Raw genomic sequence first — 25,153 nt, 5'->3', positions numbered from 1 at the left:
CTTCACCAGGGACGTGACATCAGCTACTATAGTGGGCCACCAGGCACAATCTCTGGCTCGAGCAAGCGTCTTTGTTATGCCAAAGTAACCTTCATGTAAGAGTTTTCAGACTTCGTTTTGGAAAGAGGCGGGGACGACAACTCGAGCAGTGTAGAGGAGTAAATCATTCTCAAGAGTGAGCTGGCATCGATGCTCGTAGAAGGGTTTTAGGTCCACTGGTAAATCTCACCTGGAAGGCCACTCTTTTTTCTCGCTCCACCGGTGAAGTTGTGCACAAACAGAGTCTGTTTGTTGGGATGCCTTTAACTATTGAAGGCAGTGCTCCTTTATGGGAAAACAAGTTTTCAAAGAGCATACGAAAGCTTTCACGTTTTCTTCGAGCTCTGTGTCTTCTATTTTTTGGAGAAGCGCTCTGGAAAGAGTGCATGCGTCTGGAAGGTCTTTGCCTGGAACGTATGCAATCTCGCACTGGTATTGCATCATTCTCATCTTTAGCCTCTGTAATCTGGGTGTCAGGTCATCAAGGCTCTTCGAAGTGAAGATGATAACCAACGGCTTATGGTCCGTCTCCAGCTTAAACAGCTTGCCGACAAGATAATCGCTGAACCTGTCACAATCGCCGAACCAGACTAAAGCAAGAGCCTCTTTCTCGATTTGAGAGTACCGCTTCTCGGTCTCTGAGAGTAATTGTGAAGCATAATTGATAACAGAAAACTCGCCATTTTTTTGCTTCTGCCAGATTAATGCACCAAGTCCGAAAGACGTTGGATCTGCAGTGATGATCGTTTCTCTCGATGGATCGTAAACTCCAAGGACAGGACAAGACGAGAGCACAGTCTTCCATTTGTTGAACGCCTGCTGTTGTGGAGCATCCCAAGCAAACTCTTGCTTCTTTGACAGCAAAAGAGTAAGTGGTTGCAGGACTTCAGAGAGATTGGGAATGAATCTGGCGAGGTATGCTGCCATTCCGAGAATTCTTTGCAGCTCGATCCTGTTTATTGGGCTCTCCATTTTCATAATGGCTTCAACTTTCTTTTCGTCGAGTCATATGCCGTCTTGGTCTCGCCAGTGTCCAAGGAATGTGGGGCGCTGGACATTAAACAAGCACTTGGTTTCATTCAATGTCAGTCCAGCCTTGACGAGTAGCTGCAGCACATTTCTGAGTGTGTCGTTGTGCTCATGCTCATTCGAACCCCAGATAAGGATGTCGTCCACGTGACAGACAACCCTACTGACGTCTTGTAAAATGCATGACATCTGTTTCTGGAAGTGTTCAGGAGCAGACGCGATTAGAAACGGTAACCGGTTGAAATAGAAGCGTCCAAAAGGTGAGATGAATGTGGTGAGCTTTTTAGAACCTCCACAAAGTGGAATTTGCAAAAATCCAGAGTTAGCGTCCAGTTTGGAGAACACTTTAGCTCAATGAAGAAGTCCGAGAGTGTGCTCCACGGAAGGGATAGAATGCCATTCTCTCAGAACATGGCGGTTAAGTTCTGTGAAGTCCACGCAGATTCTCACGTCGCACACCACTCAGTCGGCTCGTCAACAGGTGATATGATGCTGAGTTTCTGCATTCTTTGTAGTTACAACTTTGTTCTTTTGTATAAAGGAATTGGGATGCACCTCGGAGAGCTGAGCGCGAAAGCTTTCGTTCCTGCTTGCAGCTGAATTCAGTGTTCCTTGTGCAGCTTGCCGAGTCCCTGGAACAACGCTGGAAATTCTTCTTTCGGATTCATTTTCTCAGCAATGGCGTTTACAAATCTGTAAATATCCGGAGTTCTTTGATCGCTGGCTTGCCTAGCAACGGAGTGCAGACTTCATCTAAGACGTAGACATCCTGAGTAGTCGTACGGTCATGGTAGATGAGCTCGAGTTGTACCACTCCTGCGGCTGGAAGAAGTTTTTCGTCTGGACCATGTAGCTGGCGAGGAGGAGCTGAGAGAAAAGGTCTATCCTTGAGCGTCTGGAATACTTGCTTTGGAAGGACTGTTTCGTCGGCACCAGTGTCAATTTTGAGATCTACAGGCTGACCTTGAACCAAGACTGTTGCCTCCCACGTTCCAGCATCGTACGTCTTGATTACTCCAAGGAATCGTGCTTCTAAATTGACTTGTTGCATTTCGACACAATTGAGGTGCTGCAACATGCATACGGAGACGTGATGACCCTTTTTCCGGCAATTCCTGCAGACTCCCGAGCGTGCTGGGCACAGAGTATGAGGGTGACGCTCTTGACCGCACCATCGGCATGGTTTCTGCATGCTGTTATTACCAGAGGATGAAGATGGCTTCTTTGCCCCACGTGAATAGCTGCCATTTTTGTCCTGTTTCGAAGTACACCAAGTGGATTGGGGAGCGGATGCAACTTCGTTCACACATGGCACTTCCTGGCGGAGCTCGACTTGGTGCTGACGGACGCTCTCGATCTGGCAGACGGACTCAAGAGCCTTCTGAAGAGTGAGGTCTGCGTCGAGTTGTAGCCTGGCGGATAGCTGCTTATCTTTTATCCCAACTACGAGGCGGTCATGCACATACTCTTCTCGAAGAGGGCCGAAGTCGCATTCTTTCGAAAGTGTGTGAAGCGCAGTAACGAAATCTTCGGCCGACTCACCATCTTGTTGCACTCTGGTGTTGAATCTGGCTCATTCAAAGATTACGTTGCGTCACGGGATAAAGTATTTGTCAAACTGCTCCACGACTGTGTCAAATTTCGTGGAGTTCTCTTCAGAGAGAGCAAAAGTGGCATAGATTTCCTCAGCTCGCTCGCCCATGATGTAGAGGAGCGCATCTACTTGATACTTCTCAGGCTTAACGCACAACCATGAAGAGGTTTGGAAACGTTTAAATCTTTGTTTCCACTACGGCCACTCGTTCGGTGACGAAATGTTGAAGGCGTCCGGTGGTTGAATTATGAATGATGCCATGGCCTCGAACGTTAAGGGGTCACGTTGCTTGAGTACCGAGATGTGCATATAGGGAGCAGCTCACCGGCGTTTCATTGCTGGCATCATCCTTCACACGGAGGAGGACTAGGAGCCGATGTCCGCTGGTAGAACCTGTTCTTCTGACACCATGTTGTAGCCCGGAAGCAAGAGCGAGACAGCCAGATGAGGAGTCACATATGCACACATTTAATGGTCTCTCAGATGTGTTCTATATCCAGAAGAAGAAGAAGAGCACGCGCTGCCAGATCAACGACCATGTGCAGTCATGGGGAACTATGTCTCCCCGCTTTCACCAGATCACAGCATACACAACACGGGCTACTTCACCACCCTGGATTCTAGCCGCGGCTACCTGCAGGTTCAGATGGAGCCAGCTGATGCGGAGAAAACTGCATTCACCTCTCACCAAGGCCTTTACCAATTTACCCGTATGCCACTTGGCTGCTCTGGAGCTGTGGCTACGTTCCAGAGATTGATCGACTGCATTCTGGGGGATGCTAAGTGGCGCTATGCGGTGGCGTACCTCGATGACGTTGTGATCTTCTCTCGAACGTTCGAGGAGCACCTCCAGCACCTGGAGGACGTCCTCGAAAGGTTGCGTGCAACAGGGTCGACTCTAAACCCGAACAAAGCCCAAATAGCTGAGACTCGCATTTCCCTATTGGGCTTTACCATATTGACAGGGGTCATGTTCTGCCATGCGAAGAGAAGGTGCGAGCTATCCTCGAATACCCAACGCCAGCGAACCTTCAGGGCCTTAGGCACTTTTTGGGAATGGTGAACTACTACAGACAGTTCATCCCGAATTGTGTTGCTCTCCAAGCGCCCTTGATCGCACTGTTGAAAAAGTTGGCACGATAGAGCTGGAGTCCTGAGCAGGACGGTGCCTTTCATGCGCTATCCCGAGCTCTAGTGGACATAGCCAAACTGAAGCTGCCCGACCTCAACAGGGAGTTCGTTGTCCAAGCTGACGCGAGCGACCTGGGCCTTGGGCTGTGCTGCTTCAGAAGCACGACGGTGTTCTCTGACCAGTTGCCTTTGCCAACCGGTCACTTAATGCCGCCAAGCGTAACTACAGCGTGACTGAAAGGGAGTGTCTTGCTATTGGGGGTGAGCTCCACCACTGGAAAAGCTGGCGCCACCGTCGGCATGACGTGGCATGAGGGATCGCGTGGACACAGTGGCCGCGTCGACTGCTTCGGAAGCGCCGAAGCGAGCTGAAAACGAAAGTTTATCCCACCTGCACCGCTGTTCTGATTAAGTGGTGAGGCTTTACTGCCTTGGGTGTCTGCTTAACAACATTTGAAAGTACTATGATAGGTAGTGGCTGCCTTTGGAGGCGTGCAGCATGGTAGGCTACTGCTCGGTGCTGCAGTGCCGGACATACGCAACGAAGCCCGGTGTCAGCCTTATTCACACGTAGCTGCAGGGCAAGGAGCTGCGTGAAGCTTGGCTGGTGAAACTTAGAACCGGCAGACAGCCATTGGCTACAACTCGGCTATGCAGCAAGCACAGATGCGAGGAAGATTTCTGCTACGGTGCTGGGACTGTGCGATGTTCGGCGAGTAGCAGAAAACACGCACTGAGACGCTCACCTGGCTAATGTCATGACAGTTTGGTCTATGAACTTGTTGATGCTAGATACTGGAAAGTTCACTGGAACGGAAAGGGAGCGGTAAGATGCACGTTGAAAAAAGGCATGGCATATGGTCATGTTTGTGTTATGAATTAATGCAATGGATTATGAAAAAGAAGCAGAGGGAAATCACACGCTGAGAAGACCATTAAACATACAGTGCGACGCAACTTGAGAAATAATATTGAAATGTCCAAGAATTTAGAAGACAAAAAAAGATTGAATCGTCGCGACAGCACATCACAGTCACTGTAGGCGTCGAAGTCTCTATAACGAAATTATTTTTGAACAGTTCTGATAGCGTCCATGCAACAATGGTTGCTAGTGTGCTGTCAAATGCTCATATGCTACGGCCTAAAGCTCACGGCACAGTGTGAAAACGCGCTCACAGCGAAAGCAAAACATTGTGCATGGACATGCGTGCAGACACGCAGTTGGTCGCTGCGGACCCGCGTGATCACTGCATTGAGGTTTCATTCTGTTATGCCCCATTTGGTTATATAGACAGCCCACTATAAGAACATATTTCACATAGTTTACTCTCAGCGTTTGCCTACCTTTCATGCAAGAAGCCGGTTCAGGAGACTCCACTACGGCGACCACGCGCAGTGGCGTTCACTGTACGTATTCGGTAAAGAGATAGTGTCTGTAAACGATTCTGTGCTTTCAATTTGACCAAGATTATTATATAGACAGTAAAAAACTTCCCTCGTTTTGAGAGTACCTACATAAATGTCCAGGAGGGCTGCCGCGTGGCGTTTTTATTGAGCACTGTAAGCGAAACCTATGAGGAACGTGCCGCGTGAGCCCTCATACTACGCAAGGGAGGCGCTTCCTACAGATGGCGACTTCGTAACTCCTCGCCCCCAATAGTTTTTGCTCTCCAGAAGTTTCACTGCTACATCGATGGAGTGCTGTTTGTGGTGGAGATGGAACACATGGCCCTCATCTGGCTTAAGCGCTTGTGCGAGCCCTCAGGTCACCTCGCGCGCTGGGCGTTGACACTGCAGTGGTACAACTTTGTTGTGCGCTACCGGAAAGGAAGTTCTGTCGTGTGCCCCCGTTTCGGCGTTCGACCCTTTGTTCCGTCACTCCCATGAGCATTCGCACCAAGCAGATACCGGAGCCTCGATCTCCCATGACTCAAATGGCGCCAATTCGCACTCAGTAGAGACCGGAGCCTGTGTCTCCAATGGCTCGAACAGCGCGACCCCCGATGGCGAAGCGATCCCCAGATTGCCAGCCTCGGAGAGGACGTTTACCTGGTGGACCCTATTAGTTCCTCTGGCATTGTCTTCAGCAGGCAAGAACTACTAAAGGTGCAGCAGAGCGATCCATTTTGTCGACAAATCGTTGACGGGCTCAAAGAGCTAGAGCTGAGCTGGAGTGGGGCGGCAATGCCGTCGGGCGCACACGGACAGCTGGTATTGCTGTTGGCACTGAGTGCGATGCAGCTGGTATTGTTGCGGGCACGTTGGATATGTATCTGCTTGACGCCCCGATGGAGTTCTCCTGCACTATATCCCATCTGAGGAGGCTCCCCAGGAATCTTTCAAGGTGATGATACCCCGCAGTCTAAGGAAAGGCACCCTGAGTTATTTCCACGACTCGCGGTTGGCTGGACATGCGAGTGGCCTTAAAGGGCCCCTCATCAGGTCTGGCCATTTTAAGCTGACAAGTGCAGAGCACACATTGAGTGATAACGATCGTGTCTGCAAAGTATTACATCGCTACGCACCGCGGAATGATCTGATATTTCAAACCAAGTGCCGTTTTTCCTTCTCCTCGCGGCTGCCGTGCTCCAAGCCGGAGGATGACGTACTCGTGTGCCTGTGGCTACGTACTTGTGTCCGCAGCGTGACGTTGCTCATGGTGACACGTGACTTCAAGAACTATTCAAGACAACATCTGTTATCTGTGCAATCTGTTGCTTGAATTGACGAATTGAAGTTCAGAGAAATAATAAAACACACAAACGGAATGTCTGCATGTTTTTTGTTTTACTTCGCACCAAAGCAAGAGAGATGTAGTTCTACTTCGTCTGCTTGTTCCCACGGTCCGTGCGGTCATGTGCATAGATACCGAAACATGCCATTGTCTACCGTGCTCCAGCGTGTGATTATGCTCTGTGGTCCACTTGTTTTGCCTCAGTATTCGTGTAGCACTGAATTATACCGCTAGTCATGTTTCCTTGTGCACAGCGCGCAAAATCGTGCGCTGCGCGCACGAGACAACAGCTCGCGGGCGACGCTGTCAGTGAAAATGCATAGTGCCGAAGGAAAAAAAAAGCGACGAGAAAAAAAAAATGAAGGCGAGGCCTGTGATGTATGCCTCATGCGATCCTTGAGGTCTGGTATGGGAGAACGCAGGGAAGGAATTTCGTTTGCGAAGGCTAGACGGAGCGAGTGGAGAGAGCATCTTTCTTGGCAGTGGAGCCTGCCTGCTGAAATCATGGGTTCGCGGCACTGAAATATTTCTGTCATCTCGGCTATTAATGAGCCGATTTGAAAAATTTTTGTGGCAAAACGCTCCCTTGATGACACGTAACAACTTCTAGCATATAACCAAAATTTGCTATGGGGCCTGGTGAGGGGCCCTTTACCACTTTGAAAAGGTTGTGCCACTCTGCTACCTGGCCAGGCATGAAGCGTGACGCTCTTCACTATGCCCGCTTGTGCCGCGTGTGTCACTGCGTAAAGCCTCGCGCGAGCATACTCCCTGGGCTCATGCAGCTAATTGACAGCCAGCTACCCTGGCAAGTCGCGGCTTGTGACATTATGGGACCCTTTCCTAGAAGCTGGTGAGGCTGTTTTTCTCCTGGCTGTCACAGATCACTTCATGAAATGGGTTGAACTTTTTCCCTTTCGGAAGTTAACGGCACACACAATCTGGGAAAAGTTGACCGAGGTCTTTAACTGCTTCGGCTTTTTGGCGGAGCTGATATTGGACAACGCGTCCTACTTCACGGCCAAGGTGTCCGTGGATGCGTGTGCTGCCTTTGGCATTAATCACCGCAAGACTACCACGTATTACCCACAGGCCAACCCGACAGAGCAGATTAACCGGAATCTCAAGCCCTTGCTTGCGGCCTTTGCCCAGCAACACAGGGATTGGGATGTCTGTCTTAATGAAATAGGCTTCTCCTTGCGGTTCACGGTGAACTGTTCGACTGGGTACACGCCCGCTTTCCTCAACTTCGGGAGAGTTGCCAAACCCCATGGACCGTGTTCTGCGGACTGGCAGCAGGGCGTGTGGCGCCACGAAAGCCGGCCTTTGTGGCTACGAGGCGGAATTGCGCTCACGGATGGACACGGCCCTTGACCTAGCCCGTTCCAACCTGGAAAAAGCGCGAACTGGACAGAAGGCCCAATACGACTAGTCATATAGGGATGTGCACTATGGTGTCGGCGATCTCGTCCTCAGACGCACCCATGTATTGAGTGACACTGCCAAAGACATCTCTGCCTCCCTGTCAGCAAAATGGTTGGGCCCATACCGAGTGGAGACCGAAATTTCCCCTCTGGTACACAAGTTGGCTGACTCCCAGTCAGTGGTCCTGTTCACGTCTCGGACCTTAAACCTTTCGTTGCCAGAAGCAGCGAGTGGGGAGAGGGGGAGGCAGTCAACAAACCACAGGCAAACCGTGATACGGCTGGCCCCAAGCCACGCCACCAGTAAGATCTGCGGAAACGCATTTAGACAGGTTTTTAGACCGGGCAGGTGAATGGAGAAATGCAGCTACAGTGCAAGGGCACACATCGAAGCGGTGACAGACCCTTGTGGCCTAGTATTCCCTCTGATGTGTTGCCCAAGGCATGGTGGATTGCGCACTTGGTGGACCGCTTACCGGTTAACCCTAGCTGTGATTGGTCTAGCTGCGCTCGATTGGTCTAGCTGTGAACCTTTGCCCGTAAGTGCCGTGACTGTGGCACTGTGCTGTATCTCAGGTGAATAAACCCACATTTGTTGGCGATCTGACTCTGGAGCCTTCTCTGCGCCATGTCGGAGAGTTGATGAACCCTGCCGTAGTGCCTTTGTGCGTTGCGGAGTGGAGGAGCGTCGTGCTCTTTCCTGACCATCACTCGCAGGGTGAGCCTTGTGCAAACCCATCTCCACAAGTCTTAGGTGGCAGAGGTAATTAGCACCATCCATCAAGCTGGCGGGAAAGCGAATCCACTTCCCTCCTGCCCTTCCTCGCAAATGTGCTCCCTTCGCCCTGCGTCTCATCATCATCATCAGCCTGGTTACGCCCCCTGCAGGGCAAAGGCCTCTCCCATACTTCTCCAACAACCCCGGTGATGTACTAATTGTGGCCATGTCACCCTGCAAACTTTTTAATCTCATCCGCCCACCTAACTTTCTGCCGCCCCCTGCTATGCTTCCCTTCCCTTGGAATCCAGTCCGTAACCCTTAATGACCATCGGTTATCTTCCCTCCTTATTACATGTCCTGCCCATGCCCATTTCTTTTTCTTGATTTCAACTAAGATGTCAATAACTCGCGTTTGTTCCCTCACCCAATCTGCTCTTTTCTTATCCCTTAACGTTACACCCATCATTCTTCTCTCCATAGCTCGTTGCGTCGTCCTCAATTTAAGTAGAGCCCTTTTCGTAAGCCTCCAGCTTTCTGCCCCGTAGGTGAGTACTGGTAAGACACAGCTATTAACACTTCTCTCTTGAGGGATAATGGTAACCTGCTGTTCATGATCTGAGAATGCCTGCCAAACGCACCCCAGCCCAATCTTATTCTTCTGATTATTTCCGTCTCATGATCCGGATCTGCCATCACTACCTGCCCTAAGTAGATGTATTCCCTTACCACTTCCAGTGCCTCGCTACCTATTGTAAATTGCTGTTCTCTTCCGAGACTGTTAAACATTACTTTAGTTTCCTGCAGATTAATTTTTAGACCCACTCTTCTGCTTTGCCTCTCCAGGTCAGTGAACATGCATTGCAATTGGTCCCCTGAGTTACTAAGCAAGGCAATATCATCAGCGAACCGCAAGTTACTAAGGTATTCTCCATTAACTTTTATCCCCAATTCTTCTCAATCCAGGTCTCTGAATACCTCCTCTAAACACGCTGTGAATAGCATTGGAGAGATGGTATCTCCCTGCCTGACGCCTTTACTGGGATTTTGTTGCTTTCTTTTTGGAGGACTATGGTGGCTGTGGAGCCGCTATAGATATCTTTCGGTAGTTTCAGTAGTGCCTCTCAACTCCCTAGTAACTCCCTCACATTCTATGGTCTCCGCGCGCGTGCGCCTCTGCGCTGGCCTGGCGCCAGCTTAGCTTGCTCCCTGAAGTTTCATTTTCTGCCGTTATCGGGAAGCAAGCATTGGCCAGTGCGGGTACTTTCGTGGTCCTCGCTCACTGTGTGCTTGCGCGCCGCAATATTTCACGACTCACACTGTTTGTGCATCTTGTTATGGTGCATGAGTACTTCAAGAACAAGTCCTCCTTTTAATTTGAACTTCTTTTTATTCACACAAATTTTCGGACCCCTTCAAGTTCGAATTATCGAGATTCGTCTGTATATAGAAAAATAACCAATAATTCTGACATTACAGCTTTGAAGATTGACCTTCAAAACTATAACACTAGGCGTAACAATTGGTATATGAAACTTAACACCAGTATACGGTAACGACAAGATGTTTTTCATGCAGTGAGGCTTCGCGTACTTGCCGATGACGAGCGGTTTAATTAAATCTCGTTACTACGAACCCCACATTAACGAATTTATCAAATTTACAAATATTTAAAAAATCCCCACCAGATTGCCTATATTTTCAATGTACAAATATTTCAGAACTACGAATTTCAATACAGCGCATACTTTAGAATAATGCACATAGTTTATTTTCCCCTTTATAACCGATGAACATCAGTATTACGAATTCGGCTAAAAGTAACAGCGACTCTCACATGAAACAGACACCATGATTGTAGTAGCTATCATCACCATCATGTCGAGTGCCAACTGCTTCACCACAAACTTCACAAAGAACTTCATGACAAAAGTTTGGCGATGTTCGCGCGAGATCCAACAATGAATGCAGCTAGCGACAGCGCCAAGAAGAAGCGAAAGCAATTTTCGCTGCAGGACAAGATGCACTGCAGAAAATTGATGCAGGAAAAAAGCAAATCGATGTGTGCAGACAGTGTGGCATTGCCCCATCGACTGTCGCGACCATTTTCAAAGACCGAGACAAGATTGTCAAGCTTAAAGCGACCCTGAAACGATTTTGACGGTTTTGTACAAATGTACTGAGTCGTTAGAGTAGGTCCTCCTGATCATTAATTGACGCATCTAAGCATGTAATTTATTATAAGGTTTTAAAAACGTACATTGCTGCCGATCTGCTGATCGTAGCACATCACTCTGGTGAATTTTAAGCCGCCCCTATCCATTTGACGTCATTTACCCAAATGACGATAGTAGGGCGAGCTATCCAATTGCCTGCACAGGGCGCGTCATCAATAATTTTTCCAACTTTATGATGAACGAATGTTGTTCGTAATAGTTGGAATGTTAATTTGTTTTTATAAAAAGAAAGTAACAGAAATAGAATGCACAAGAACAATTTCTCACTACGCTTAAGCACTTCCGGCACACAGCAAGCATTGTCTGCTTGTGTTACATGCTCCATTTTGACGACAGCTCCGTGGTCAGAGTCAGTCTCAGTCTTTTTGCGAGCACCATGATTCGACTTTGTTGCATTGTGGGCTGCAAACGTAGCGACTGGTTATATGTGAAGCTGCGACATCATGTCCCTCTCAAGGCAGCGTATGAGCGGACTGGCTGCAGTGCATCGGACTGCCATCGGCACCAGGATTTGCATGTTTGCGGCCGTCACTTTACACCGGAGGATTACTACCGCAATAGCGTATCACGAGTGCGGTATTTGGGTAAACGCAAGCACATGGGGACAGGACCTGGCCGTTTGACCGTGCCATTTCACGGGATGAGCAGAAGCACAAATGTGAATAATTTGCATGGTGCAGCCACCTGGTGGCACAGAGCTCAACCACACACAGTAGCAGTAACAAAACGCGTTCTTGTTTGCTGCTGGTGTAAAATTTTCACAGGAGTGTAATCATTAACATGTTGTTTTTCTGAATGTTTAAAATGTTTTACACTTGGTTAGAGCAATATTAGCACTTTGTTTGGCTGGTTCAACTCTGTGCCGATGGGTGGCTGGACCGTGCAGACCGATCAGGCTGCTCACGTACGTCTACGCTAAAGTTCTTCATCAGCTTGAGTTTATCCCTCCAGCCATCCGTCGAAACGCCCAGATCGCCTGTGGTTACCGGAATACCAGACACGTTCGGTGCTGCGACAGAATGCTCGCAACGCACGCTGCTTCGATAGCTCTCGCTTGGGGTTGACTGCCAAGCAGCTGGCAGAGAGTTTGGAGAGGCTTCGCGTGCTCACTCCTAGAGAAACGGAAGTCGACGACATGACGTGCCATCATGACACAGAGCCAGTGAAGGCGGAGCTTAGCCCCGATCACTCAGCAAACAAGTTGAGGAGAAAATGCATGACTGTGGAGGAGGGTAACTTGTAATCGTCCGTAGCTCTCTTAATACGAAACGCTTCACACAAATTGTAGTGCTAAGATTAACTTTAGCTGTACACTACGCATCTACAAAATTTGTCCGAACCGTTTCAGGGGCCCTTTAGCTGGGAATCGCAACTTGCTTATATGAGAAAACACCTGCGACTGGGAAACTTTCAAAACTTGGACCAAGCTGTTCTCATGTGGTTTAAAGATGCCAGACTGCAAAATATTCCAGTGTCTGGCCCAATGCTCCAAGAAAAAGCCTGCAAATTTGCCGATGCACTTGAAATAACTGGGTTCGACGCAAGTGCGGGTTGGCTTTTTCGTTTCCGCCAAAGGAACGGAATAACTTGGCAGGTAGTCTCGGGCGAGAAAAAGGCTGCTGACAGAGAAGGCGCGGATTCGTGGCGCAACGATGGTTTTTTAGAGGTGGCTGAATCATACGCTGAAGACGATATTTTCAACGCGAATGAGACCGTATGTTTTATCAGCTCCTGCCAGACCAGACGACACACTTCAAAGGGCAGCAGTGCAAAGGAGGGAAGAAGTCGCATCTTCGCGTGACAATCCTCCTATTTGACTAGCTGGTTAGCCCTAGCGTAGTGGGTGCACATAGTCATTTGGCCTTTGTCTGTAAGTGGACTGTTGCACTGTGTTGTACCTTGGGTTAATAAACCCGTCTTTGCTGGTGATCTGATTCTGGAGGCTTCTCTGTGCTGCATCGGAGAGTTGACGAACACTGCCACAGCACTGTTGTGCATTGCAGAGTGGAGGAGCCTCACAAAAACCCACCTCCACAACTGTAACTTTTCTATTACACTATGGTCACTGAAGAAACAGTTATACAGGATGTTTCAGCGAACACTCAAAATTTTTTAAAGGTTGCCTGTGGCAGATAGCTCAATTCTAGTTTATGAGCCGGTCTACTCGAAGCAGCGGACACTACTTGCAAAAAAAAATTGAAATGCAAAATTGCAAAATGCAAATGCAAAAGCTAATTATCTTGTGACCCATACTGCAATTTACAAATACCAGCAGTGGACTTTGCAAGGCGGATCCACTTGGAACGAATTCTCAGGACGACACCAGTTTCGAGATATAAATTCCCGAACTTTGCGGAGAAATGCATTGGCGTTCCAGTTACTTGTGTGCTTGGTGCATGAAATGGCGGTTTGTTAACAAATTACCTGGAACGCCAATGCATTTCTCCACATTTCTTCGTTGTAACAATGTAGCCCTTCTCCTCTAAAATGCTTACGACACATGTAAGCCCCAAGGGTAGAACAAACAAACAAGCAAATAAATAAATAAATAAATAAAAAACTACACAATGACCTAAGAAGCCGTGACAAGTTCTATCCAATGATAAGGCCTTAGTCATAATTTTTCCAAACTCTTAAGCTGCTATTTGCCACAAATTTCTTCTTCTTCAAAAAGAAAAAGTCGGCGATTAATACTATCTGGAAGATCTGAAAAGTCTTTGTGAACCAATAAGCAAGAAAAGATCATGTCCTTGGGAAGAACAATGTGCAATGCTCCACGATGATAGTATCTCTGCCCACACATCGCAGCTCAAATGACTAATTTTTGGCCAAGAACATAATGCCACTTGTTACCTAACTTGTGTACTCGCTGGACTTAGCCCAAACATACTTTTTTTTTTAAAACTGATGTCCACTCTACAGGAATGCTGTATTTAATCCATTGATGCCATGAGGGAATATTTGCGAGCTGAGCAGCAAATTACCCTCCCTTTATTTCTGGAATGCTACAAAAGGAAGTGTTCCAGAAACGTCTCTTTCATGGCAGATATTGGGTTCAGTGCATCTACCCAGAATATAGTATACTGCTAGCAGGCATTACATAAGTGCAGCAATTGATTTATGCAATGCTCGCAAACTTTCTGGACAGACCTTGTATTCCTTAATGGTAAAGATTAAAACAATATTTGCACCTACAAGAGGAAGTGCATGTGTCTACTTGCATCTTGAGCATCCCAGGCACTGATGCCATCCGTGAAAAGGGCCAATATTTTCATGTTCCCCTTGCCTGGTGCAAATTTCAGTTTCTTGACATGCCCACGCTGAGTTGGGAGAGCCCTGCACAAGTAGCAGGCAGGTTCTCACGTTTATGAGTAGCCTTGAAAGCAGTGAACAGGCTTTAAATACAATAAGAAATTAATATTCCTATTTAAGGCCAAGTACGCCAAAATTTTTCACTGCACAACGTGTCTTGGTTTTGATGGTGTAGCTAGTGAGAAGGCTTGGTGAAAACTTTGCATTCAAAATATGAGTGGCCAGCATACACGGTCCTCAATGTTAAAAACATAAAAAATAAAGGTAATTGAATAAAGACACATCGCAATTACCAATCATTGGAAGTTATGCAGTGCCAAAAGTTGGTCTCACTTGGTACAGTGTATCTGGTCGCTATTCCATGCAGATACCAGGTGATACTGTATATATGCATGTCAAAACTGACAAGTATAGCAGACAACATCATTGGTCACTGGGACAACAATGAAGATAAAGAAGGAAAAGAAGCACGCAGAACATAAAAATAACAAAAAATTAACCACACATGAAAAAAAGAGGTGGCAGCATGAGCGGCACAAGCAGATTTCGGAACATGAGAAGATCACACAAGTCAGCGCTGCATCCTGGCAACTTCAACAAGGCCTTGGTGTGCTTGTCTGGGTTCCACCCCAGCACCTGGTGTCACCCAAGTGGTCCCATCCGAGGTAATGGCTCAGTGAGGTGCCATTGTCGACAGCTTGGACTAGTGCTCGGTTTACCATCAGGCCACATCCACTTCAGGCAAACACCAAGCAGTAGGAGTTCGTGGGGCCACATCAGCGAACATGCCGTGCCAAACACCGCGGACTTGCCACTGGTGACTATGTTCTGTTCAGTTATGAAGACTCTTATCCACTGATACTTAGCGACAGCACAATCTGTTCTGCAGATTGTGTTGGCAAATTTGTGTAAGAGTTCAAAAGATAATGTCGAAGGAACATTACTGTCAATGGTAGAGCTTTATATGCTTTTTGTTTCCTTATTGTAAATGCTACTGTAGTTTCTGTTACTGTGTTTGTGTGTCTTTGATAGAATGAAGCTTGTTTGTTTTGTTACAAATGAGTATGGCAACAGGCCAGATTTAGCATGACAACTTACAATGTTTTGCATACTGCTGTAGCAATAAATACAATGCTTATAATAACAGTGAGAGGTCCAATAAGCATACAGTAAAACCTTATCATAATGATGTTAAAAACATGCTGAATTATTTTCTTAAACCATTACAGTATTGACATAGATAAGTTCAACCACAAATATTTTACTACAGTCTCTATGTTTTAAAATAGGTAGGATGAGGCACTGTTACTAGACGAATCATGCCACAGTAGAAAACAGGTGCCGAAAGATTTCTTGGACACTTGCTTTTCCGAATACTTTTGATATTTTGGACTAAGTGGCACTATCCACAGGCAACGTAAAAGGCACACATTTTCACATGATAGACCAAAATGCTGATTCATTCTACAGGTGGAGTGTGACATAGCTCACTGCCAGCGAGTCATGCCCGGAACTGCTCATTTTCAGCATTGTTATGCATGGCGTGGTTCGGTGATTCTTGGCAATGTCATGGTGGACCTGTGGAATGACTTGTCAATTTGACCTACCAGGCAAATCTAGTAAACAATACACACAGTGCTGGCCAAGGTAGAATTGATTTAATTTAAAATATGTTTCGGCTCCCTCAAGGGAGCCTTATGCACAATGACAGCAAATGGCAAAGTGTACTCATCTAAATACCTATTATCACATGCTGCAGGCATCACACATGTCAATCCTTTACAGCACTGGTACATGGGCATTGCCATCTTTGAACATGAGACCACACCGCCGCTTAGTGCCTTCTGGCTTCCCTTCCTTGAAAGCGAATGACGTCCTGAGTAAATGAATAAAAGCACTGTTTTTGCTTTCTGGGTGAATTATTACTTGCCAGTGATGCAAAGTTTTCAACCAAAAGCGGTACAATAATGCTGGTTGTAATTTACACACAGCCTTATTTTAGTCTGATGGTGGAGAGTGAATACTCGAGTTGGCACATGTGCGTCCTTCGACGAAGCGATACCTGTCTGCACGTACTTTTTTTTCTTCCATTTCCTCGTAGCAGCAGGTAGCTCTAACTATCTCAATACTGTGCACTATGTCATGACAGTGGTTATATGCAAACAATCTGTCGATATTGTTTTCAGTGCCATTAAATATGTTCCTTGTTTTCACAGCCTCATGCAACCATCGGTTATTCTAAACATGCACGAGACTGATATTCCCTGGAGATGTGTAAGCAGTGAGAAGAGTTAGAGCTATATATACAGTTGAACCTCTTCGATATGATCCCATTTCGTATGATTTCCTGGCGTGAATGTTCGTGGTCGAGAATGCAAAATGACCTTCTGGAAAACACTATCTTTCGGCCAACATTCATTATATTGCCAAACTGCAATAGTGTGATGTGTTTTTGGGCTTTTAGATCCCATGTAAACAAGAAAAGGCGAGAGGCTCATGCGTAATCGAGAGCAGTAGGCGCCCCAAACGGTAGCTTTCCTGCAGTCGACAGCCTGTGTCATGTGAAAATGGCACCATGCACTATGTTTCCTATTCCAGTGCCAGAAAATCTCGTCATGGGTTGTTGCATGTTGCCATTCCCATCTCTCACCCCCAACCCATTGCGATAAGCATCTTCACCAATCAGTTTCACAGCACATGTGGCGTAGGAAGTGTACTGCACCCTTTGAATATGTGATAACCCAAACGTGCTGCCATTCCCTGCTGCAAGTGGTGCGAAGTAAGCATCATGTTTCACTCTGGTGGCATAGTGCTATCGTATTCCAGCATTGCCCACCAGCTCAATTTTGTTTCGCTTTGCCACCACTGTTTTAAAATGGCAACATGTGACTCGGGTGGGTTGCTCGGGCCCCACGAGCTTGACATGCGTCGACATCTCGTGCCTGCCGTAACAATTCTCGCTGAGTGGTAAAGCCTGGACAAGGCGTCCCCCCCCCCCCCCCCCCTTGATTCAGTTTATTCTCTCTCTCTCTTGCTGAGTGGGCACATCAAAACTTTCTGCCATATTGCTCTGCCCGAAGAAGCTGTAGACTGCCGGTATTCCTGTTAAACGCATTCCATCACCCCATTGACTTCCTCGTGTATAGTATCTGCCATTGCCAAATCAAAAAAGCAAACATAGTTGAAAGGCTTTTGAGGGTGTCACTTTTAATGCATTAGCATTAGGAGTGTCAAAGTGGGAAAAAGTCTATGTGTATAAAGTGCGGGAAGCCGGTCACCCAGTAGAGGTAGAGATGGGGTGGGAGAGCCTAGAACAGCATGTGCATGTATATGCATGTGCATATATATATATATAGTGCAACTGACGGTGGTCTGCTTTGAACCACTCTCAGTTTCACTTCGCTCCTCAAAGAGGCAGGACATGTTTCAAGTGAGCTCCTGAACGACACTTAGCAATGTGGGGAATGCGGTTTAAATCATGAATCTGGGCCCTCAAAGAGGTGCGACGTAATGTAATGCATTTCTCTCGCATTTGCCACTAAACCGCTACTGAATTTTTTCTTCTGAATTGCCAGTGAGAGAGTGTGTGTTTGTGAATGGACTTTTCAATCCTTGGAACTTGAGGCATATGCAATGGCTAGGGTGCATGACAAGCAAAGATAATTGATAATGGACCTTTCACTACAAAAGTACAGTCAGTGTGCCATCTCAGCAACATTGAATTGACCAGTCTAGATGGTCTACAGGATCATACACGGAGGCCAGCGAAGAATTCAGGATGCTCTTCGTAAGCCTAAGTCTTGGGTGACAACGCAGTTGCAAGATTGCCAAATACTAGTTCTATTTATTGCCGACCAGCCAACCACTTCTGTGAAAGAAATCTGGGTGGCCAAATGACTGGAAGCGTCGAAAATGATGACTTGCTCAAGCAGGCGTCAAGTGCCATACCACTGCCAAAAAGCTATATTTTGAGAAAAGACTAAATAGTTGCTTTTGCGCAGTAACATAGTAACTGGACTGCTGATCAATGAAAACAAGTGCTAAGCTGTGAAAAAAGGTTAAATTTTATTAAAGGCTGCCACCAACAGCAGAGAGTCTGATAGTGCGTGGTAAATACTGACATGGGTACTTGTCTTTATCGGGCGACACGTTTCACCGCCTAACAAATGTTATCACACAGCGCAGGACGCGCCTGCATGTATCAGAAGTTTCTGGAATGTTATCGATGGTTCCATCTGCTGTCTGTGACCGAACCTTGTGTAATCTGATTGCATATGTGCACGACGTGAATAATGTAGAACTTTGTGGAAGGCACGTGGGTCCCAGCGATTACTCTGGAACATTTGACGACTGATGTATAAAAGCCGACACGCTTGACCCGCTCATCAGATTTTCGACGATCGCCGACCGTGTTCGCCGCTATCGTTGTGCTATAAGTGTAGCCTGTTTTTGTGGGCACAGGTTCGCCCAATAAAAGTTCGTTTTGTCTTTCACGGTATTGCTACTGTGTTTTTCAATGTCACCACCACGTGACATCTGGTGGAGGTGCTTTTCGTTCATGTACCGGATGCCCCCGACAAGCCATGATCCAAGCCCGGACCGTAAAGAGAGCACCAACGTAGTCACGGACCATCGAGTAAGCCGTCGTCTACCACAGCTGCCCCCGGAGCACGGACTTCTAACCTGAGAAGACCAAGAAGATTGTGGCCAAGGCAACCCCAATGACAGCCCCAGCGTCCCCCATCGTCCTGCAGCAGCCCAGAGAGCCTCCGACATTCCGCGGTTCAACATTCGAGGACCCGGAAACCTGGCTTGAGATGTATGAGAGAGTCGCTGCATTTAGCAGCTGGAACAGTGACGACAAACTGCGACATGTCTGCTTCGCATTGGAAGACGCTGCCAGGACATGGTTCGAGAACCGAGAAGCCACCCTAACGACCTGGGACCTTTTCCGAAGTGGCTTCCTGCAGACATTCACAAGCGTCGTACGCCGAGAATGAGCCCAAGCACTACTAGAAACCCGAGTGCAGCTGCCTAATGAGACCACCGCGATTTTTACAGAAGAAATGAGCCGCCTATTCTGCCACGCCGACCCGGAAATGTCCGAAGAAAAGAAAGTCCGCCTACTGATGCGTGGTGTAAAGGAGGAACTTTTTGCTGGAGTGGTACGCAGCCCACCGAAGACCATCGACAAGTTTCTTCGCAAGGCCACCAGCATTGAGAAGACACTGGAAATGCGGAACCGGCAATTCAATCGCCGCACTAACTCGACAAACTACGCCGGAGTTCAGTCACTGGCCACCGACAACCTGCGCGAGACTATCTGAGCGGTCGTGAGGGAGGAGCTACAAAAGCTGTTACCTTCATCACAGCCTCAAGTGGCTTCAATTGCCGGCGCTGTCCGTGAGGAGCTCCAACAACAACTCGGAGTAGCCCCTGAATTGCCGCAGCCTCAGCTGCAAGCGATGACATACGTCGCTGTAGCCCGCCGACACGTACCCCCTTCGCGCCCACGGCAGGGCCCAGTGACGACACGGTTCCGTCGTCCGCCACCACCCCCGCCGCCAGCACGCCAACCCATCGCCCCATGCAGCATTCCAAGGAAGACTGATGTTTGGCACGCCCCCGACTACCGTCCGCTTTGCTATCACTGCGCAGAAGCCGGGCACATCTACCGTCGATGCCCATACCGGGAGATGGGGCTCAGAGGGTTCGCCGTTAACGTGCCGCGACCACAGATTGGCGAACGACCTCGAGATATCGCCGACTACCTCGCCGCCACTCAGTGGAGCCCTCGACGACCGTCCTGTTCGCTGTCACCAGGCCACTACCTGTCGCCGCAGCGCCGACCATACACCGGCCCAGCCTGGGGCTGCTCTGCGAGCCCATATCCGGAAAACTAAAAGCAGCAATCGATGGAGGTGCAGTTGCTGTTCGTCGAACTGACGAAGATCCTCCGCTGCCGCTGAAGACGACGAAGAGACCATCTTGACGACATAACGACACGCCGCCGTGCCGACGAAGTCAGGAAGCCAAGACTACACCGACGAAAGACGACTTGACGACGCGACGTTCCAGCTTCTGTTCAACACGATGCAGCCGTGATCTGACGCCAAGACCTAACTGCAACGCCAGACAAAGAACCACCGACCTCGACGTGCTTCTCGACGGCCACGCAGTTACCGCCTTAGTGGACACAGGGGCCGATTACTCCGTAATGAGTGGACACATCGCCACCCAGTTGAAGAAAGTTAAAACTGCATGGGAAGGCCCTCAAATTCGAACAGCTGGAGGACACCTCATTACGCTGGCTGGAATCTGCACGGCAAGAATTACCATTGATGACCGGACTTACCCTGCCAGCTTCGTTATCCTCCAGCAGTGTTCACGAGACGTCATTCTCAGCATGGACTTCCTGAACCAACATGGCGCAATCATAGACCTGAAGTCAAAATCGATAACGCTGTTGGAAGATCAAGCGATACCGCCGGAGAGCTCTCGTAGTCACCACGCTTTGAGTGTGCTCGAAGATCAAGTGAGCATCCCGCTGTGCTCCAACATTATTATTTCCGTCGGCACCGAAACACCCGCTGACGTAGAAGACGTCATCGAGGGCAACCAACATATACTGCTTGACCGTGAAATTTGCGTCGCAAGAGGGATTGCTCGACTCCACGGAGGGAAAGCGGAAGTTATGCTAACCAACTTCAGCCAAGAGTTCAAGCACAAGGCCAGCAGGATTACTACAGCCGATCGAACTTCCTTGCCGACCATTCCAGCAGATTGGGATGGATTTGTTGGGGCCCTTTCCGACGTCAACATCCGGGAATAAGTGGATTGTCGTGGCGACAGACTATCTCACCCACTTCGCTGAAACTAAAGCTCTACCAAAAGGCAGCGCAGCCGAAGTGGCGAAATTTTTCGTCGAGAGCATCCTGCTGCGACATGGTGCCCCAGAAGTCCTCATCACCGACAGAGGAACGGCTTTTACAGCAGAGCTCACCCAAGCCATTCTGCAATACAGCCAGACAAGCCACAGGAGGACAACTGCCTACCATCCGCAAACGAATGGTCTCGCGGAGCGCCTGAACAAGACCCTTGCCGACATGCTAGCAGTGTACGTCGACGTCGAGCACAAGACGTGGGACGCAGTCCTGCAGTATATAACCTTCGCTTACAACACGGCGGTGCAAGAAACAACACAGATCACGCCGTTCAAGTTGGTTTACGGCAGGAACCCGACGACGACGCTAGACACCATGCTGCCACACGTCAGTGACGAGGAGAATCTTGACGTTGCTACCTATCTCCAGCGCGCCGAAGAAGCCCGACAGCTCGCATGCCTACGGATCAAGAACCAGCAGCATACCGACAGCCGACACTACAAGCTCCGACGACGCTTCGTTGAGTACCAGCCCGGCGACCGTGTTTGGGTATGGACCCCGATACGCCGACGAGGACTGAGTGAGAAACTATTGCGACGCTATTTTGGACCCTACAAGGTTATATTGCGACGTAACTATTGCGACGTATTGGCGCACTGGACTATGAGGTCGTGCCAGACGGCATTTCGCATTCACAGCGGCGCCGCGCACGATCTGAAGTGGTCCACGTGGTGCGTCTTAAACCCTTTTACGGACGCTGACGAACTTTCCTTATATTTTTGTTTTCTTTGCTACGAGTGCTTCTTTATTACGTTTGTTTGTTTGCCCCCATCGGGTCGATCCTTTTTAAGAGAGGGGTATTGACACATGTACTTGTCTTTATCGAGTGACACGTTTCACCACCTAACAAATGTTATCGCACAGCGCAGGATGCGCCTGCATGCATCAGAAGTTTCTGGAATGTTATCGATGGTTCCATCTGCTGTTTGTGACCGAACCTTGTGTAATCTGATTGCATGTGTGCGCGACGCAAATAATGTAGAACTTTGTGGAAGGCACGCGGGTCCCAGCGATTACTGTGGAACATTCGACGACTGATGTATAAAAGCCGACGCACTTGACCCGCTCATCAGATTTTCGACGATTGCCGGCCATGTTCGCCGCTATCGTTGTGCTTAAGTGTAGCCTGTTTTTGTGGGCACAGATTCGCCAAATAAAAGTTAGTTTTGTCTTTCACAGTATTGCTACTGTGTTCTTCAACTTCACCACCACGTGACAATACCAATTCACTGGTAATTTTCTAAATGTTACTAACACGTCAAACACACAAAAGGTTTTAGGCATCATAGCTTAGTTGAAATTTATAGCTTTTATGTAAAATTACCAGCAAAGGAAACATAGATGTAAACATGCACACTGTCAAATCACGGCCATATACAGGGCATTAGATCGAGTGCCAGTCAAGCTTGATTCTCGCTTCACAATGGTTCACTAACGAATATGTCTTCCTACTAAGCAAGAGCTCGCTGGTAAGATTGTAGGTGGTGATGGTTGTTAGTTAAGGTGAAGGTGAAAACACAAAACTGGTTGTAACATTGCACTGCTTGAAGTTATTAGGAATGATTCCATGTGTTCCAGTGCAAATTTTATGCAGGTCAAATGTTTTCTTTGGTCTCTTGAAAGAGCTAAGCTAGAAAAGCCATAATTTTAATCTCTCTCCTTTGGTTACAATCTGGAATATGTGCAGCATGTTACAGCAAGAAAAAAAGCTAGGACGGTAGTGTGGGGCTGCATTACAAGGGAAGGCCTCGGGCCACTCATCTGGATACAAGGAAAACTTACAGTAGACAAGTACTGCGATGTTGTGCTCTTCCTGTAATGCGGTATCTTTTTGGAAACGAGTTCATCTTCCGACAGGACAGGTTGCCGATACACAGTGAAGGAACTGCTGCAGAACAATGCCATTGTCCTCATGTGGCTGTCCTCATGTGGCCATTGCAGTGGCCAGACCATAACTGTTGCTGTTCTCACATGACCGTTGCAGTCCCATTTACCGGGAACATAACTGAAAATATATGACGCTTAATTAAAGCAACTCTGTTTTGCTCAAGCATGGTGTGACAAGATGTGCTTAAGCATCCCTGGTGCACCAGCAGAAAGGCTCTAGACAGCAACTGAAGTTGAATGGAGTCATGTGACAAGGAATCTGAGCCTCAGTGAAACACAATCATTCCCTATCCAAGTGAATAAGGTCTAAGCCAGATGTTGGCGGAGATGTAACATGCTGCAAGCAAAATGGCATAATCAGCCCACTGGTGCAGTTGTTTTTCTTTCTGAGAAGTTGAATGGCAGTTTCAATTTGCCTGCCTGCCTGGAACGTTGGGGAAGATGTGGGCAAGTTGTTTGTCCACTTAAAAAAATGCCTCTACACTAACCTGTTAATAAAGGTCAAGACCCTGCAAATTTTTGTGCTCTCTTGTTGGTTGTTGTTCAGGTGTCAGCCGTCATGGGTACGGTCAGCAGAATTCTCTTCCTTTCTATTTTCCAACGAGGATGAATAATAGTTGCTTTTTCCACAACCAGACGCTGTAATCAGACGATGTAACAAGATGCACAAGCCTAGCCAATTATGGCAATATAATCAATACATTCTTAAGGTATTGTTTCTAATGAGCTACAAGCGCAACAAGAGCTGCCCCTGCAATTTCTTGTGTCACATGACTCACTAGCAATTTTCGATTGGCCAGAAAGGCAGCAGTCACAGCCAAACATAGTTCCCGAGATTAAAATCACGCTGCAGCGTGCCATTTGAATAAAAAGCCGAGCAATGCTACTAAGCAATGAAATTATTGCTGTGGCTGCAGTCTGTCGAAACCGCATACGAATGACAGCTGTAGGCCACGCGACGAGAAGGAAGCATGATACGCTTAGTCATGTGCTCTGGAGCTTTCTGTTAGTAAACATGTTCATTAACGGTAGCCTTGCACTTTCCACTTCAATTTTCCTGTGAGTGCGCTAACAATGCCGACAGTTAAGCCACGACCTCTTTTGTGGTCATTCCCCAAACAGCACGACATCGGCAATCGAGCAGCTGTACATCGCACCAAAAACATAGTGCCTTGCACAAATAAGTATACAAGGAGGCTACGAGAACAAGGGCAACTAAGGGGCTAAACTTTTTGTTAGACACAACCATATACGAAACCAACAGACATACCAAGTCAAGGACTTGTTACATAGCATCTCTTGGGGGTGGGGTGATAGATTAGGCATTGATTACGTAGAGGGGGGTGGGTCAGGGCCAGAGTTTCCCGAGGTAAAGGGTTAAGGGTTTCTCGTATTTTTACATATGCACACTAACTGAACCCACAAATTTCTTTCTGAATGTCCACACATGAATCGAGTGATACCATGTGAGCATTTCGAAAATGAGCAGTCGAACAGTGGTATGGGCAGGGGGGGGGGGGTATAGTCCGTACCCTACACCCCTCCTTAGCATGACTGCTTGTGTAATGTCGCCCAATGCCACGAAAAATTGGCCGCAAAAAGCGCTCCGCTTTTGGAGAAAGCTGGTATACAAGTGCAGAGTACGGATGACTATTCCCGACAAGTTCCCGTTATCTGTGACTGATAACTGGTTCTTCATGGTCCCTCATTCCAACACCGTTTCGTTGTGTCGTCTTCGACTCACTACACTGCCTGTCATACCCCGGGATTCATGCTACTCAGCGTCTTGTCACGCAGCATTTTGTATGGCAAGGAGCTAAAAAGGACGCACGCGCTTGGACGCACTGCTGCCTCACCTGCCAGCAATTCAAGATCCACTGCCATATTGCATCACCTTTTCAGACTTTTGCTTCATCATCCCAGACTCTTGACAAGATTCACGTGGATATCCTAGGACCATGACCTCTATCAGATGGCAACATTTACTTGTGAACTTGCATAAACCACTACGTGCAATGAGTTGAAGTGTTCCCGCTACCCGACAGCCAAAGTGAGACCACCGCTCTGGCTTTCGTTGCAGGAGGGGTATCCTGGTACAATGTCC

General features: G+C 47.9%; 1 protein-coding gene across 1 annotated transcript in view; it reads right to left on the bottom strand.

The window, feature by feature from the left end:
• Positions 1–25,153, bottom strand: part of LOC126545225 (WD repeat-containing protein 11-like) — a 289,213-nt gene that overhangs the window by 101,821 nt on the left and 162,239 nt on the right. The window contains exon 17 of the mRNA XM_050192989.3: positions 14,128–14,242. Coding sequence (XP_050048946.1) covers positions 14,128–14,242 — 115 coding nt within the window. The remainder of the gene's footprint in view (positions 1–14,127; positions 14,243–25,153) is intronic.

This window comes from Dermacentor andersoni, chromosome 1, assembly GCF_023375885.2.
Source record: "Dermacentor andersoni chromosome 1, qqDerAnde1_hic_scaffold, whole genome shotgun sequence".
Lineage (NCBI taxonomy): Eukaryota > Metazoa > Arthropoda > Arachnida > Ixodida > Ixodidae > Dermacentor > Dermacentor andersoni.
The sequence above is the reverse complement of the archived record's forward strand: the minus strand, read 5'-3'. Positions and strand labels throughout refer to the sequence as shown.